The 17,827-nt window shown below is 46.9% G+C and overlaps 1 protein-coding gene across 4 annotated transcripts in view; it reads right to left on the reverse strand.

The window, feature by feature from the left end:
- Window positions 1-17,827, reverse strand: part of nrxn3a (neurexin 3a) — a 118,013-nt gene that overhangs the window by 34,275 nt on the left and 65,911 nt on the right. For all 4 annotated transcript variants that reach the window (XR_015109899.1, XM_086183500.1, XM_086183501.1 and 1 more), the window contains exons 7-16: window positions 14,816-15,109; window positions 14,161-14,308; window positions 13,247-13,630; window positions 9,146-9,349; window positions 7,438-7,464; window positions 5,948-6,067; window positions 5,564-5,684; window positions 3,387-3,647; window positions 2,371-2,561; window positions 1,652-1,825 (exon numbers count right to left, since the gene is read on the reverse strand). Coding sequence is in view for 3 of the 4 variants with exons in the window: in XM_086183500.1 (XP_086039626.1) it covers window positions 1,652-1,825; window positions 2,371-2,561; window positions 3,387-3,647; window positions 5,564-5,684; window positions 5,948-6,067; window positions 7,438-7,464; window positions 9,146-9,349; window positions 13,247-13,630; window positions 14,161-14,308; window positions 14,816-15,109 (1,924 nt within the window). In the remaining variant the exon portion in view is untranslated. The remainder of the gene's footprint in view (window positions 1-1,651; window positions 1,826-2,370; window positions 2,562-3,386; window positions 3,648-5,563; window positions 5,685-5,947; window positions 6,068-7,437; window positions 7,465-9,145; window positions 9,350-13,246; window positions 13,631-14,160; window positions 14,309-14,815; window positions 15,110-17,827) is intronic.

The raw sequence follows: 17,827 nt of genomic DNA on the forward strand, positions 1-17,827 counted from the left end.
GCACAACATGGCAATGCAGTTTAATGATCAATAATCAACTGATCACGATACACTGGCAAAGAAAATAAATCATAGAGAAACAAGCACACAAAGAAAATGAGACATTGGATTGCCATGGACATGATACAAGACCAACCAACCGTGATTGATGAGGTTTTATTTTGAAAATAAATCAATCAACCATTGCTGTACAATGAAAAACATCATTCAGATCATCACAGCCAGGAGGACACAGAGTTCACAGGATGCTGCTTTCTGCTTCGGTCAATGGGAGAAGAAGAACATTCATTTGTCCAACGTGAGACTCTGAAGTAAATGTAAAAATAAAAGTACAGTAGCGCTGATGTCCCACTGGATGATGTGGCAGGCAGAGGAAACAAACACAGCTGTACACAGAATGAGTCCCATGCAAACAAGAAGAGGTTAATGAAGCTGAGCCGGGCGCTGACGAGGATGACACAAACGAGCACAGAAGATGGAAACATTTTGTCCACACTGATGTTTGCTGGCTCGTGCAAAATGTTTCAACAGCCTATCAGGATGCAGCTACAGAGTAAACGCAGAAAAACCTATGGCGAGTTCTCCGGCGCTGGTACTTCAGCGACATTACACGCCGACTCCACTGCATTTCCAGGACCAACATCAGACGTCGACTCCACTCACGCGCTAAGTTGAGTTGAACATCTCACAATCTACAGTTTTACTTCCTCACCAGCATTAAATGTTGCTTAATGAACGCTAATCAGCAAAAACACAGGTATATTAGAAATATTATACTCTCAATCCATCTGTTTTGGATAACAATGACCTGTACTTTCCACATTTCATGTCATGTTACAGCAACTTTTACTTCTAGCTATATATAGATGTTTCACCCAGTTAGAGTATTTTACCCCTCAAGTACTCACTAGGAGGAGTATTCAGCTCACTGGGATGTTCTTCCCTCCTGCATCACTTCTTAATGGGAATCCTCCAGGTTGTCTGGTGTCACCCAGGCCTTCTTACCCCAGCTGTATGACCCCTAATCCACAAACACTGATTGGCGTTCATTAGCTTCAAGCTAAATAGAAGTGGCTGGCTCTTGCTGCATTCTGGAGGAATAAAGAAGCAATGCGGGGAAAGAAACATCTTTGGGAGCTTTGGAACTCTGGATTTGTGAGCACTTCATGGGCCAAATGCACTTTTTAGATCAAGTATTACTTAAAGATGTCATAACTTTAAGAAGTGCTGTCAGACATCATTTAGCATCAGCTGCCTCTGAAGAATCTGCGTCAGATCAGACCAATGCATCCTGCGCTGACACACCTGAGCCAGGTACGTGCTGTAGTCAGTTTCCTCTCAGATGAGAATATTGAACACACGTGCACACAATTCTGAAACCGGCTTTATACGTGGACTGCTGTGGAGGTGAATGTCGTGGCGACCAATGTGGCCGATAACGTGTGGTTGTAGTTGAGGGGTGTAGCATGTTGGTCCTGACTCTAGCTGTGGCCGAGTGAGGCCACAAGCACAGTTAGCAGGACGGAGGGGCCTCCGAATGGACGCAGGCTGCTGGAGCTACTGTTGCTATTGAGCCGGAAGCTGCTGGAGCTGGAGTTGGAGTTTGCGGTGTAGTAGTCTAAGTCAGGCTCGGATTTGAGGGACGGTGTACCTTCACATCCACGCTCTATCTGTCCGCTACGAAACAAGGCGTCGCTGAGGAGGTCCGGCAGACGTCCGTTGAGGTCCACTGAGGCCAGACAGCCCTGGAAGCCCTCTCTGGAGGCCACCAGTTTGGGCAGGTTCCCATACATGCCTGGACCCAGTCCGGCAATGAACAGATCCCCTGCAGGGTGGAAACACAGACTGGATCTTGATGCGTTATCAACCCGGCGTCGGTCTGGTTCCTGTTAGGTCTTCATTTGCTTTGATCTTTGAGTATTTCACAGTCAGGTACTGTCACTACAGAGTTAGGCAAACTGTAAAATAACCTGTGAACTCACAATGTGTGACTTTGTGCTACGACTACAAAAATACCTCATCCCCACAATGCTAACTTCTTGTTGAACTACAAAAATACCTCATCCCCACAATGCTAACTTCTTGTTGAACTACAAAAATACCTCATCCCCACAATGCTAACTTCTTGTTGAACTACAAAAATACCCCATCCCCACGATGCTAACTTCTTGTTGAACTACAAAAATACCTCATCCTCACAATGCCAATGTCAGGTTGGACTACAAAAATACCCCATCCCTCACATGCTAACTTCCTGTTGGACAATACTCATACTATCGTTTCCTTTACTTGCTAATATATAAAGCGGCAATCACACATGTGACATGGACACACGAGGGGTTCTAGTCATGTGACTTGTCCTTGACAAACCTTTCAGGTCCAGGTTCTTGGCCCCGTTGATACTCTGACTGGTGGCCGTGGCGTCTACCTTCAGCGTGTGTGTGTTGCTGTTGTCGCGCGTGATCGCCACATTGTGCCACTGGTTGTCGTTCAGAGCTCGGTCACTTTTCCCCTTGATGAGATTCGGTCCGTTTCCCAGGTCAAAGACGTAGTGGATGTACCTGCACACAGAGGTGAATGTTCTATCATGTTCCGCTCGTCATGAGTGTTTCAGTCTGCAAACCGTCATCGCTACTTCAGAACCCTGCAGCCGTGAGGAGGCAGAACAGACCTGCTGGCGAAACGGCCTTATATGAAAATAAATTCTATATTCAATATTTATTGACAACTTTGTTGCCATAAGTAGGTGAGTTACTCCCACCGAGGACAGACAGATGGACGGGGATATTTTGTCACTTTAATAAAGCTCTTTTACGTGGTTTCCCTCCTGGTTCGCTACATAAACTCCTGTTGTCCAACAGCTGATCACGCCTGCTCGCCCCCACGCGTCTGGACTAATAGTTGCTGTGTCCATCTAAAATAGAGAAACTCCACTGGACTTCACGCAGCTGAATCTGATAGATCTCAGGATAATCAGGCATGTTGCAGCTGCAGTTCCAGCTTCCAAAGGTAGAGCGTCAGGCCAGAGGAGGACCAGGACACACTGCTACTTTCCCTGCTGGGTGACCTGCATCACAGCCGGCGGACATGTCACTGAGTTATGATGTCATCATCAACACAGAGATGACGCTCTGCCCAGTGATCGGCCTCCGTTCTCCCTCCCCTTCAGAGACGAGTGTTGTCCACCCAGAGTAACCAGGTTGGTGTGTAGGTAAATCCTTCATCTCCTGTAACTCAATGATCCAGGAACTGCATAGAAGTATATGACCCACTAGTTACTCTGTGTAAATATACTTCCCTCCCAACGTAGACCCTTTGTACTTGTGGCTCTTGAATCGTCTCACTACAGCATCCACAGACACTGACCCGGCCAGTGTCACACCTACCCTTTCACCAGCTCCACAGCTATAAAATCGTTGCCATCTCCAGAGTTGAAGAGGATGAATCCGTCTGGGGAGGTGGTCTTGAACTGGAAGAAGAGGTGCATGGACGTGTAGGCCTGCAGGGTGGCCAGGCTCAGGTAGCTGCTCTTGGATTTGAAGGTAACAGGGTCGGCAATAATGGACCGAATCCCAAAGCGAGCGTTGAGCTCGCAATAATCGATGTCACCATTCTTGCACAGGTCGATGTAGAGCATGCCGTTAAATCTGAAGACACAACAAGAACAGACATCATGGACAGAACAAAGGATTCTGCACAACCTGGAAACTTGTCTTGGCCTGCAGCTTCTCTCAGGGCCTCTGCTCCTTAACCGTCGGAGCCCTGACACACGCCGCTGCTTTCAAAGGCATATCTGATATTAAAACATTGTCAAAATGAGTCCAGTTGCAGAGCCAGAAGGTGTAAAAACACTACTTATCACAAGATCTTCCATTTTCTGATGCAGCTTTAATGTACCATCAAGAATAAAATAACCAACATGAAGTTTAAAGTTGTGATTTTTCATCAAAATAGAAGTCAAATAGAAAGTTCTGAAAAAAAACTCCAGTTCAGCACAACCACCACCAAGAATCGTGGCGGTGAACATGCCAGCTGACCGTACGGTCAACAAGCGCAGAACCACAAGTGTTCTAGTGACTTTTAACCTCCAACTGAAGTGTTTGTGGATCCCTGATCCTCATCTGGATCAAGGAGACCTGGATCACACCAGACCCCCTGGAGAGGTGGTGACCAGATGTTTCTGGACAGTTTAGCTGTTAGCATCAGTCTCTGTTAGCTTCAAGCTAAATGTACGTGGCTGGTTCTTCCTGAATTCTGGAGTCACTCAGAAGTGATGGAGGAAGGAGAAACACCTTAGAGAGCTGAGTACTCCTGGTAGTGAGGACTTGATAGGTAAAATACACTGCTGGGGGAAAGTATCACTTTAGAAGAACGGAGGAACGTTGGAAACAGATGGCTCGCTGGGCAGCTGCCTGAACTTCCCTGTCTCTGGATCTCAGCCTTCTGTGGCCACTAGATGGCCTCTTTGATTTTCACCAGGGCTCCGTTTCACAAAGCAGGTTCATCAAACCCTGAGTTTAATCCTGGTCTCCCAGTTGATCTCCCCTAAGATAGAAAACTCAGAATTTTCGGTTTCAGAACAGTGGATGTGAATCAGTTCGATCAACTTGGAGTAGGTTCACCTGCGGTAAAGCGACAACTAAGAAAAGCCAGCATAAATGGAGCCCCGATTCAACGAGTCACCATGGCGACGGAGAAGCGGAGAGCTTCGTTTTTCACGTCAGTGGAGTTGGAAATCTTGATGCGATCACATGAAGAGTTCCACCACACGTTTAAAAAGAAGTGCAACACCGCTGTAGCTGCTAAAGAGAGAGAGATGGCGTGGAGGAACACTGCTGCTCGGGTCAATGCGAGAGTTTGAATGTAGTCCTTTGGAATCATGATCGTGACGGAGGAAGCATCCTCCATGTAGCCATTAGTTTATATGGTTTAGATGCAAGAGGAACGCACTTGGCAGCAACTGAAGGTGAAGCAGAAACCATGATTCACACAGTCAGACCATCTCAGGGGTACCCAGGTTCTGCACTGTCAATTCAATGCTAAGTGGCTGTTTGACTGTACAGTCGTTGTTTCATCCCCAACATCATGAAGGTTTCAGACACAAACGTCCTCATCGACATCATTTTGTTAAATAATTAAGCCTATTTAAACTAACAGACTTCTACTCAGCCAACAGAAGGAAGGCCGCTGTCTGTGAAACAGGAGAGTGAACCCTCTCTCTCTGGTTTGAGTGACGTCCCTTTGTGAAACGGAAAACTCCGGGTTTTCCTTATTTCAGGGTTAATAGACCTCCAGTTTTCACTAAACCTGCTTTGTGAAACGGGCCCCAGGAGCCCTCATGAGCTACCTGGTTGTGTTTTGAGGACCGGGGGAAGAGTCGATCCTGGTCCTACCGTTAAACCTTCCTTGGCTGATGTGTCAGTGCTTGTGAGTTAAATACAGCTGATGAGAACCAAGCAGGAGCAGACACCAAATGTAGCATAGCTGCTGCGTTGTTTAGCCTTCTTTGTCAAATAGTCAGTCTATAAAATTGCAAATATTTATAAGTGGATAAAGCAGGTACCTGAGGCTCTGCAGGTGGCCGATGAAGCTGGATGGGATGCTAGAAACAAAGCGGCGCTCAGTCATAATGCCCGTTTCGATGTTGTGGAACTCCAGACGTGTGTGGTCACCCACCATTTGTCCTGAAGACGGGGAGGGTGCAGGGGACGGGTTGAAAAGAAAGACAAAAAACAAAAAGAAAAGAGAACACTGTCTGACACTAACACAAAAGGGCTGATTTAAGGAGACAATTACATTAACAGTATTAGATGATGCCAACTGTCGCTAATAGTTACATGTATACATGCTTTTTATCAGTTGCTATGGTGACAAAGCATGGTTTATACCACTGACAATGCTAAGACAATTTCTTCAAGCATGAGCCCCGCTTGATGCAGGTAAGTACCTTCTGCTACATCATCGTCAACGGTTAGCTTGTAGGTTTTGCCGCGACGCACCACACGCACTGTATGCCATTCATTATCATTGAGCTTTTGCCCGGCATACAGGGTCTCCGGTCCCTTGCCTGAGGACAATGGTCAATCACAAAGTTAAAGACATCCTGAGCCTCAAACCAAACCTTTGTTTTCCCACCAGTCAGCCTAGAAACGCCACTCAACACTCGAGTGTTCCAACCAGTTCTTACACCTTAGGAAACAAAGGTTTGGTTTCGTCAGTGACACACACATGAAAAAATACAAAGTACTGCACATCTGGAATCGTCTTCATGCTACAGAACAGTTGCTGACTTTGAGTTTTATTTTATTTCTCTGTTTATCAGTTCTTCATCTATGGGATGCTAAACCCCTCAATTATAGAGCTTAGTCTGGTATTTTATCAATAAAACACAGTATACGTTGCTGTCTTCACCTCCTGACTGAAGCAGCAGCATCAATGGCGAAGATTTATTCGTGTTAAAAGACCCAAACAGTGAGAATTGGTTCCGATCTGCTGAAGTCCGCCCAGTGCTGCTCTGCTTTTAGAGGAGCTAATGTTCCTTCATGGATGTCAAAGTCCTGTCCAGGGACCACAAGATGGCACTTTTACCGAAACTCAATTAAACTGCACATATAAATCAAAGCAGATTCTGCTGATCTGCCAGGCCAATAGTGACACTCCGTAGGCACGTTCTTTTTAACAACGACACTAACTAATATTTGTGATTAATCACCAATTTATAATGTAGAGAGAGAGCATAGCATTTGCAGGTACATTGATATTCTGCTGCAGCTAATTAGCGACAGCCATGTGAATGTTGGCTGAGCAGCCCGTTGAACAGGACGTGTTGATGGTTGTGGGTCAGATATGAAGCTAACTTAACAGCTAACGTGCGCTATCGTGTAGCATCTGATGCCCCCTGCTTCTTCATCTGAGATTTGATTTGCTTTAATGAAATAAGATCTTCAGCTACGAAGGTGGAACGTAGAACAGTTTCAACCGTGTGTTCAAGATTAAAGATCCACTAAATCCCGCCGTCTTCCTTCACTCGTGCCCTCAAATGATACAAGGAGAACTTCAGTGGTCATCTACCAAACTGCCTCCAACACTCCCGTTATTCCTCGTCTTCAGTCATAACACAGGTTGGCGGGCGGTGATGTCCTGCTCTTACCTTGAAGCTAGCTCAACATGGAGGACATAGTCACTACTACCATCACAGGAACACACTTAACTCCAAATAAAGTTGTCTGATATGTCAAATGCTGCTATTAATCAGCACGCGCTGAGAGAAGCTACGCTCGTCCTCCACATGATAGCATTAAGAGAGTGGAGGAGCCGCAGGACTTTAAAAAAAGCACATTTCCTTCCTTAAAAACCCCAGAACCACCCAAACAAACAAAAACATCAACAACATCTCATCAACATAGAAAGCAAAATGAAACTTGAGTGTTAACTTACTGGAGTTACAGTTTATCCTGATACAGTCTAGATGGGGAAGAATAAATGACAGATGAAATTGCATCCTTCAAGGTTACTGCTGCAGACATCCAAAAACAAGAAGTCCACCCTTCCGGGGACGCACACATGTAGGAAGGCAGCCATTTTATTCCTTTGAGTTTAACTTATTCACAAATTATGGCAGAATAAAATATCAATTTAAAATATTTTCACTGACATAATTTAATAATAAATAAAATGAGGTTGTACCATTTGTCATAGAAATGTGCTCAGTGTTACCCACAATACCGTAGTCCAAATGGATTGATCATTTAGAACAATATCAACAGTAAAATGGCCACTTTGGTACCAGCTACATGAGATTTCCAACCCAACACAGACTTGACTCAAATACTTTGATTTGCCGTCTAAACAAATTTTACTTGGAAGTCAATGGAGGACTTGGAGTATTTCATCAGTCAGACTGGAGGACATGAGCCATGGGGGCTTGGAGGGTTGGTCGCCGTGTGGCTGGTGGGTTCATGTGCCGTCAACCGCAACAGAAAAGTGGGAGCAAACAGCCGCGATCCAATCAGCACCAGCACCATGCAGAGGCCCAGGACCCCAACCGTCACATCTGAGAACTATTCTACCTTTAACTGGGTCACACACGGTGGACGTGTGTGTGTGTGTGTGTGTGTGTGTGTGTGTGTGTGTGTGTGTGTGCACGCGTACATTTTGAGAACATCTGTCCATATGATCCCAGAAATCATCAATTACAGAATTATTGCAGATTTTGATTGAAATGGAAGTGATGAATAAATTACTACAATTTCTGGTATAGAAAGAAAGATTTGAATGGTTTGAGAGACGAGCTAACGTTTGCTAACGATGCTATGACTCTTACAACTTTCAGCACACAGACTGGAGGGTAAATGCGTTGATTGAGGAGTGTGTGGCTGGTTCACCAGTTGGCCGTTGGGTTTTGGGTGTTTACAAGAATTTGGGGTCGCAGCCAGCTGCAGGTTTTGCTGGGCTCTGTTCTCGGGCTGTTCGCCTGACGGGCCGCAGGCTTAAGGCCTTTGAAGGGGTGAATACCATCTTTTGACAAAGCATGATGGGAAATGGAGTAGACAGCTGAACATGAAAATAAAACACTGAAAAAAGCGTAAAATTCCATAAAGACACCATTGTCAGCAAAGAAAACAGTCACCCAGAAGAGAAGTGACAGAGGGATGTAAAAAGAGGGGGGATGTTTCTGAATGGAGGGATGGACTGATGTCAGAGTCTCAGCACACTTGTGTCCTTAAAAAAACGGTAAGAATCGAGACTTTTAAAGCAGGTTCTTCTTCGTGATGATCTCAGTATGGGTTCTGCTTGTTTGTGCTGTGACTCTCAAAACCTCCATCAAACAAAACATGGGACGACTGGTTTGTCTTTCCAAAGATGGACCAAACATGATGGTATCAGCTAAGACATCAGGGACGTGACGAAGCAGTCCATGGTCATCTGTGCTGCAGAGACACTCATGCAAACTAGAAAGAAACTCTCGGATTGATGTTCTAATATAAACCTCAGGGAATCAAAGTGATAACTGGTGAAAATGCATGAGCACACAAAGCTAGAGAGAGAGAGAGAGTGAGAGGAGAGGTTATCGCTCAGGGACCGACTGTCTCATGAGAGGGTGGGGGTGTGGAGGCACATGGGTGGGGTTGGGGGTATACGATACCTAGGTTGACCGTGAGTTTGACACGACTCCCGTCCAACTCTAGCCGGAGCGTGTCGGCCGAGTCCCGGGAGGTGGTGGCCATGAGGAGACCGTAGGCTCGCTGGGAACGGAAGCGCAGGGAGACGTCCTCCGCCTCCGTGTGCATGATGGTCGGCATCACCACCTTCATGTACATGCTGCCGTCGTAGGAGAGGATGGACGCCTCTGTTCCAGACACAGGACGAGAGACACGTTAGAGCAGGAAGTCAAGTCATCCTCGTCGGGTTTTATTTCATCGCAGCAGTCGTTCCATGAACACCACACAGTTCACAATTTCACTTTTGTTCTGAACGATCCTTAAACACTCACTTTCCCTCCCTCATGAGTATTTCTCTCAATGGAAGCAACCCTCAGAAACTGTTGGTTACTTTCTGATAAAATATTTGAAACAAAATTGCCATTTTGTGGTCAACAAAATCCTTAAATGTGAGGATGAGGAAGAAGCAGGAGGGTGGATGTGATGGTTCTGGTCCTGCTTCGTCTGACACTCGTTTGACACTCATGTGGAGTCACAGTGCCCTCTGGTGGACAAAATACACAATCACGTTGAACAAAAACATGTAACTCAATTTTCACAATTCAGTGTAATAAAATATGTTTTTGATGTGCATGTTGTTGTTGGGAGGAATATTTGAGGAAGGTGCAGGAACAAGGCCACCACCCTCACTAACTCCAGCAGTAGCTGACCCCCCCCGCCCCCCCCGCTGGTCCAAGGTTCACCACAAATGTTGCTGCTACCAACTGGATTCATCAACTGGCAGTTCAGTTCCAGACTGCCTGCTGAGGCTTCAGCCAAAAGCACAAAAACACAGAATTGTGTGAACGGTGGTTCCAGTCCCGTCGAAACCTACCAGTCCATATCCTTCCCTGACTGCGACCTGGCAACGGTCACTGCGGCGTGCCGGGGCCGTGTCCTGGGGGCCTGCCAGTTCATGTGGATGCACTGATATGAAACCACAGAGTGCTCGAGTTTCCTTGCAACCCTTTAAGTGTCGCCGCTGGTTTCCCATCATCGTACTTGTGAATAAGAGCTGGATTATACGGGGCTGTTATTCTCTGCTATGCTGGAACATGCAGGAACTGATTCAGCAGGGAAAAACGTGGTATGAAATCACTTCTGGACTCCTGCAATGTTTCAGTTTAATATCCTTCGCAAATTAATTGAAGGGGAAACATCCCCTGAATATCTGATTGAACCTCTGATGCCCTCAGATTTTTATTTTTTGAAGGTAAAAATTATATTCAGGGGAAATTAATGACAAGCCACTAGGTGAAGAAAGAGAGGGAGCGTCTGAGATACAGATGGATATCAGAAAGCTGATATTTGATATGCTAAAATACAGGGGGGGGGGGGCTTAATTAGTCTCCTACTCTGAACCGGTTTATTAAACGATGTGGATGAAGGAAAACTGGTCAGAAGGGCAGCAAGCGGGATCTGGTCAGAGCCGAAAGCAGCTGACTGAGGTTTCAAACTATCCTTCCATAGAAACTAGCAACTAAAATGAATCATTATCCTGATAAACCAAAGAAGCGTCCCTGCCCTCCCCCATCCCCCTTTGCTTGTATGTCCTGAGTCGTGCAGCAGTGACAGCAGTCCTACCAGCAACGGGGGCATCGTGGACATCCCAGCTGAGCCACTGAAGAACACGCCTTCACAGTTTGTGGGGAAGTCTTGAACCACTTCAACACTAATAAAATGATTTTTAGCCTTTTGAAAAGTTCCCTCTGTCTCTGGTTAGTTTCACTATGGTGAACCTTTTATTTATTGACAAGAATTCCCAGTGAAGCTGCGAACAAAAAGATCGGAGGAAATTCCTGGATGTCAAGAGTGCACACACCTGAGTGCAGGGAGAGTAAATACACGTATCAGATGCTGTGAGAAGTACAGCAGCACTCTGATTGGTCAGAACCACATCTGGACCTGTTCTGGATGAGGAAGTTGGCAGCGTTATCGCTCACAGACAGCAGGCGTTCAGGAGCACACAGAAGCGGCCTGAAAGCAAACAAACTAGCGCTGGAGAAGCAAATCTGAGCAGCAGAGCAAACCAACAGAGACTGTCTGAGCCGTGTCAGGCTGCTGGCCCCGCCCCAACGCCATCGCTGCATTCAATTTTAACACAAAAAGCACTTTACATTTATCACTAAATTCTTCCTGTAATTCCAGAATGTTGTTAATCATCTCTGGTGTCAGTCGTGACTGTTGAACTACCTAACAACTGCAAAAGATAAGCACAACACTGGCTGGTGTACTGCACACAAACACTTTCTACCAGGAGGCAATGCCAGAGAGAATTAGGTTTTTTGTGTGTGTGTGTGTGTGTGTGTGTGTGTGTGTGTGTGTGTGTGTCCTGTGGGCTGCTCTACTGGCAGCAGAAGATAATGGATTTGGACGACTCACAAGAGAGGGCCAGACCAGTTCTGGCTGTATAAAACAAGATTATTCTCATAGCTTTCCTGTCCGTTTTATCTCATTCCCTTCCAGTCACGTAGCGGCCGTTCCACCCTCAGACCAGCACAGCAAGACCATGACCATCTATGCGCCAACTGATTGACAGCTCGGGAGATTTGAGCCCTGCTGTTGGTGACATGCATGTTGAAATGCGAGGCTGTGTGTTGATGTCTCTGTGAACCTCTGTGAGTTCTCTTTGATCTTTCACTTTGATGTACGAGGTCAGAGTGCTCTATACTGAAATCAGCAGACACGATTGACTGAGATGCCGTCAGAATTCAGATGAAGATTCAGCCCCCCCCCCCCCCCCAGAACTCTGGTTGTACAGCTGGTTGATGCCTTCCCGACAAATGCAGAGACGCTTCGTCTGTCCAGCAAGGTCCCACTGGAGGTTAGGGTCTCCCTTGTTGAGATCATCTGAAGTGTCAAAAGCATGAAGAAGACCTTCAAGGCCGTTAGTGAGGACCTGCATGATGAAGGCTGCGATGGCATCTGATGAGCCGTCAGTTGAGAGTCAAGTGTTTAAACCCTACAGAAAATCCCCTCTGCAGTCCCCCAGCAAGTCCAGCAAAGAAATCCAAGCTCTTTAAAGTCACTCAGAAGGGCTGAGCTGCAGCTTTATGATGTTTAATACTCATATTTGGATGGTACACGTTCTCCTGTGTTGGATCCCTGTCAGATCCACAGCAGATTTCTAGATTCTTCCTCTAACATCAAAGCCCTCAGCAGACACCCTCATATCTGACAGAGCTCCTGGTTCCCTACGACCCAGCTAGAACCCTTCGCTCCCAGGATGCTGCTGGGCTCCTGCTGGTTCCTGGGGGCTCTTTTGGATGTTGTCATGACTCATCTTGCTCGTTGTGACAAATAACAGGAGGTACACAGTGTTAACAGAAAGGTGAACGAGTTTGGTTAATTAAGTCACATCATCAAGATAAAGAAACTTAACCATGAGGTAGGAACGTCAGCGTTCTCACAATGTCCGATGAGGAATGAGTGGATGAGTTCTGGTGTAGGTTTGGACGTGTGAAACCCAGAGTTTTAACCCGGCTGAAGCAAAACCTGATAGCAGACGTGGCTCAGGAGCAGAGAGATGCTGACTGACAGCCAGCACCTGAACCTCTTGGGAGACCGGCCAGGCGCTCCCAGTTGGTCACCTGACCCCGCCCACCTGAGCCTGCAGTACAGCAGAGAGGATCAGCGCAGAAACAAGACCCTCAGGTCCCACAGAGGCAAGTAGGCCACGTGTGGTTCCACAGCTGCTCGACTTGAGAAGTGTCATGGGAGAACTTTAGTTGTGATTTGGTGCTGCACAACTGACTTGACTCCCTGGGACTTGTGGGATCAGGCCAAGCATCCTCCCTCAAAGCCTCCATTTATTTGCAATCAAGCGTTTGAGGATTACTGACCTGATCATCAGTCTGGATTAAGAAGACCTGGATTATACATGATAACCTGGAGAGTTAGTCAACGTACATTTTTGGACACTTTAGCTGCTGTTAGCATGAAACAACTGCTGAAGGACCTCATTCGCTTTTTCCCCGGATACAGAATCTGTGTGTTCTAAGGGACTTCAAGAGAAGAACGTGTGCACACATACAACCCACATGTACCTCTCTCACAAGTGCGTGACCAGTAGCCGGTGCCGGTACAATCACAGATGAAGCGGTTCCAACCTTCCTTGCAGACACCACGGTTCTTGCACGGGTAGCTCTCACACTGCTTGCCAGGTTGCTTGTTGCAAGAAGGTTTAATGCCAGCGCCATTTTGTGCCTCAGCAATCTGGCGGATGTCTTTGCTTCGCCCGTCGATGAAAAGGTCACGGATACAACCCACGTAGCCATAGTTGAGCATGGCTGTCCAGAGCTCGGTAGGCAGGATGAGGTTGGTGCGGTCGGTGGGAAGCCCCCCCAGGTACATGTCCCCTTCCAGGTCCAGGATCTCACTCTCGCCGCTGGCTGTGAACGGGGTCCTTCTGCTGTTGACTGAGATGGTGCCTGTGTTCAGGGAGGAGGGAGAGAGCCAGTCTGGTACTAGGTCAGTCGATCACACCAGTGACCGCTCGATCACCTCACTGCTGAACGACAGAACTCATCACACAAACCTTAAAGTCATCATTAAATTTGGGCCAAATGCCAAATCATGATCATGGATTCAGTTCTGGAGTTTTTCATTGAAATCTTAAGTTTGGATCTAACATTATTTTAACTGCCCAGACAAATTATAAAGAACAGATTCTTATTCTCAGTGACGGCCTGATGGATCTGTTTTATCCTCAGGATGGACGTGAGTCATGGATTCCTCTCAAGAAGGAGAAAAGCTTTTATTTTTGTCAGCTAACTCAAGTACAAAAATCACCTCTAGTGCAGTCACCTTGCTTTCAAAATAAAAGCAGCAATGATTTATTATTATGCTTTTTAGTGTTATTATAGTTTTGTCTCCCTTCTGTCATACATGGATGATCGTATCGTATCGATAAAACCGGGCCTGAGGAACTCATGAGGAAAAAGGTTCTTCACCAACTGACCTGAGCGTCCATCTCGCTGGATGTCCACATGATACCAGGCACCATCATTGACCTTCGTCTGGGTGGCCTTCACCTTGATGGCCCCTGAGCCCATGTCCAACAGCAGGTACAGACTCCCGTCCAACAGCTCCACCGCAAAGAAATCCACCTGGACACCAAAATAAGACAAAAACAGAAATAAGCACAACCTTTTCTTAGGAGGAGGAACGGAAAGCTTGTTTCTGATGGTTGGTTGTTTGATTTGTGTAACTGTGATGCGAAAGTCAAAGTTACACAACAATTATACAATATATGACCAGTAACTGATCAGGTGTTGCTGTCACAAGCCATGGGATTCATGACGCACCCACCCAGCGTTCGACCAATGAGGCCTAGAACCAGAGCTGCAGCAGCAAATCAAAGAGCAGCTCCACCTCTCATACCTGAAAGTGGGCGGGGCCCATTAAACACTGGCAAATCTATTTCAATCTAAGGATCTATAGGAAATATATTAATGAATTCCAACAAGAGTTGGGAGGATTAATTTTTCTTTTAAATTGTATATCTTCCCCTAAAAGGTTTGTCTTCTCGGTAACCGTAGTGATTCTTTTTGAGTGGCAGGTCACTTCCTGGCACATGTTCTAACTAGCAAGTTTTCTGGGGGTTCTGGACTGACCTTGGTGTTCTTCTGGCTCCGGGCGGTGTCTTTGCGTTCCTGGGGTTTGCCGTGGGTGAAGAGGATGAGGCCGTTGGGCTCGCTGGTGCGGAAATCGAAAGAAATAGATCCCATCCGCTTGGTGTTCCACTTGGGCAGGCTAATATAGGCCTCGGGAGTCTCGAAAGAGATGGGGTCTAGGGTGGCCACATTCTCACACTTGTAGGAGACCTCGCCCTGGATTTTCATCTTTGGGTCCACGATTCGAGCGAGGCGGGACAGCTCCAGACGGATGTCGTTGTTCTTGTACACCACCTGCAACGGGGACAGGAAGCTATTGAGGTCGCTGAGGCAACAGGTGTCTGTAGGTTCGAATCATTCATGCTGGTTGATGAACAGAACTGCACTGGGATTTTGGAACTCCTGAACTGGACTGACAGGACTTCCACAGAGCAACACCGAACAACAACGGCTCCTCTGTCGTGAGGAGGGGTCCAAGAAATACATCAAGCAGTAGGAAGAAGAATCCAACAGGAAGCACGCGTGCACGCACGCCAGCGGTGGTTCAGAGGGGCTCTCTGACCTGACAGCTACCAGGTATCAGGTATCAGCAGAACCCTGAAACCCTGGTGTCAGATTAACGGTGCGCGTCAGCTGACTGACCAGCACATCCAACAGAGTCACACTGGAAGATAAAATCGATGGCACATTTTTGATGCTGTTGTTATTTAAAGTGACAGTGTGCAATAAAACGATGGAATTTCTATCACAACAAAAACAACAGCCAACACTGATCGGCTCCTCTGAGGTTCAGGCTCTTGCTCAAGGGCACATCAGTGATGGTGAGGGCGGGAAAAGTGCTGCCTCTTAACTCATCACGTGTTCATTTTTAGTTTGGATTCTTTAGTTCAGCATATAAACTGTCCAAATATACAATGTTTGACAAAAAGAAAGAGAAGTGCCAGAAACACTCCAGGGACTTGGAAAGTGGCATCAATAATAAATATGAACCCTAATTTTTGTATAATAATTATCAGTTCACTTTAGAGCAGATGAATGGACAAAATCGTTCATAAGCACCAACATTAATTATCAAGTCAGCATTCGTGTCTGTGCGTTCATGTCCGACAGACACAGAAGCCCCTCCCACCGGCTATGAAACCCACTGTCGTCCAGCTTTTGTTTTCAAGAAGAAATGCTTTAATTGGTACTCCCAGGTCACATGACTCTGCTGCGACCCGAGTATTTCCAAACAACGCCTGGATGAACGCAGCCAACAATAAATCATCAACCACCGAGGCAATAAAAGCTCAGCCCGACTGCGTTCGTCAACATCCACCTTGAGTTGAAATCAGACTGGAACAAAAGATATAAAGAGTAACCATGGCAACGCCAGCTCGGTCCTCCTTGCGGCCTCCTACAATTCTGCTGGTTCACTCAGTCTCTGGTGAGTTCGCTGCGTTTGTGACGATCGTGAGTTCACTCCACCACTCGCTGCGGGACGGTTCTGAAAACACACGTGTACCGTACGCACATACGTGCAGCAGCAAGGGAGCGAAAATGTGGTTGTAGCTCCCCCTAACCCTGTTGCGCCCCCTGGTGGCGAGGTCATTTCTAATGTCTGCATCTGTCAGGGAGTCTTTACAATGAAAAGAAAGATGCAGTGAGGTTTACAGTGAAGGTCACCCAAGATACTGCAGTTACACACACAAAGCAAGGAAACTACTTCACGGTTGGGGGTTGAACAACGGCTCTGTAAGCGAGCAGGCGACACAAAACGTTGCTGTTTTACTGTCAAGTGTGATGACATCACCGCTCCATCAGAACAGCCCAACCACACCAACAGTGGCTTCAGCAGCGGTGTGCTGGAGGAGGATGCGCTGCCTCCATCACCCGCACAGATGCAGCTCACATCTCTGGCCTGGACGGTGCCAGACAGTCGTAGAGAAGCCAGCGTCCGTCCAAAGACACAAACAAAAGAGTGGAAAAACACAAAGTGGGCAATCTTTTATCACAGCAGTCCTAAATGCTGTCAATGACAATGGGAGGATGGAGTCATGAAGGGGGATGTGTGTGCAAATTGAAATCTGCTCAAGTGGAAAATTGAAGGCTTTTTTTCCTCTAATTCTCTGGGCAGAGAAACACCCTCTGTCTGGATATATTTCTAGCACATTCACGCACAAAACAAACACACACTCTCCTCCATTTCACTTTTTTACTCTCTTTGCCCAGGGGTCCGTCTGAGTGGGTAGATTGAGGGGCCTGGCTGAGATTATCGATAATCCACCCGCAGATTTGACAGTAAATCAACTCATCCCTTAAGGTGCTCCGGGACTGGGTGGAAAATTGTCTTTTCCTCTCCTCGTATCTCTCCTCTTCTTCTCTTTTTGCTGCACCCATCCTCCTCTCCCTCCTTCATCCATCAATATTATTCCCCCACCTTCCACTCCTCCTCCCGATGGATTCAGCATAAACACCAGGAGCCTGGTAGAAAGCGCCAGCACTCTTCCAGCATGTCATTGCAGTCACTTGACACAACGGCCGATGAGCCAGGCGGTGACTGTGAGCAACATTTGCATGGAAGTGACTGTCACGCTGCTCCTCCTGGAGCCGCTCCCTGGCTCTGTGGCTCGCTATTTTATTTTCTCCCTCTCAGCGTTTATTTGGGTTCTCAACCTGGAAACAGAACCAGCACAGCGATTCTTCTCCGGCTCGTAGTTCATCTAAACTTCTGCCAGCCTCCAGTCGGAGGAGAGAAGAGGCACTTGAGGAGTCACTGAGGAGCTCAGCGAGCGCCGTCAAGACTCTACTTACATAAAACCTGCCTGTGCAGTAGACTCCAAATACTAATACGTCTAATACTAATACCTCCACTGAATGATGAACTTCCATCCATTGTCATCCGCTTATTCCTGTGAAGGGTCACGGGGGGGGTGGAGCCTATCTCAGCGTCAACGGGCGAGAGGCGGGGTTCACCCTGGACAGGTCACCAGTCCATGGCAGGGCCAACACATAGAGACAGACAACCATTGG

The sequence above is a fragment of the Aulostomus chinensis genome, chromosome 17 (assembly GCF_037954235.1).
Source record: "Aulostomus chinensis isolate RoL2024-O1b breed Wild chromosome 17, RoL_Achi_v1.0, whole genome shotgun sequence".
Lineage (NCBI taxonomy): Eukaryota > Metazoa > Chordata > Actinopteri > Syngnathiformes > Aulostomidae > Aulostomus > Aulostomus chinensis.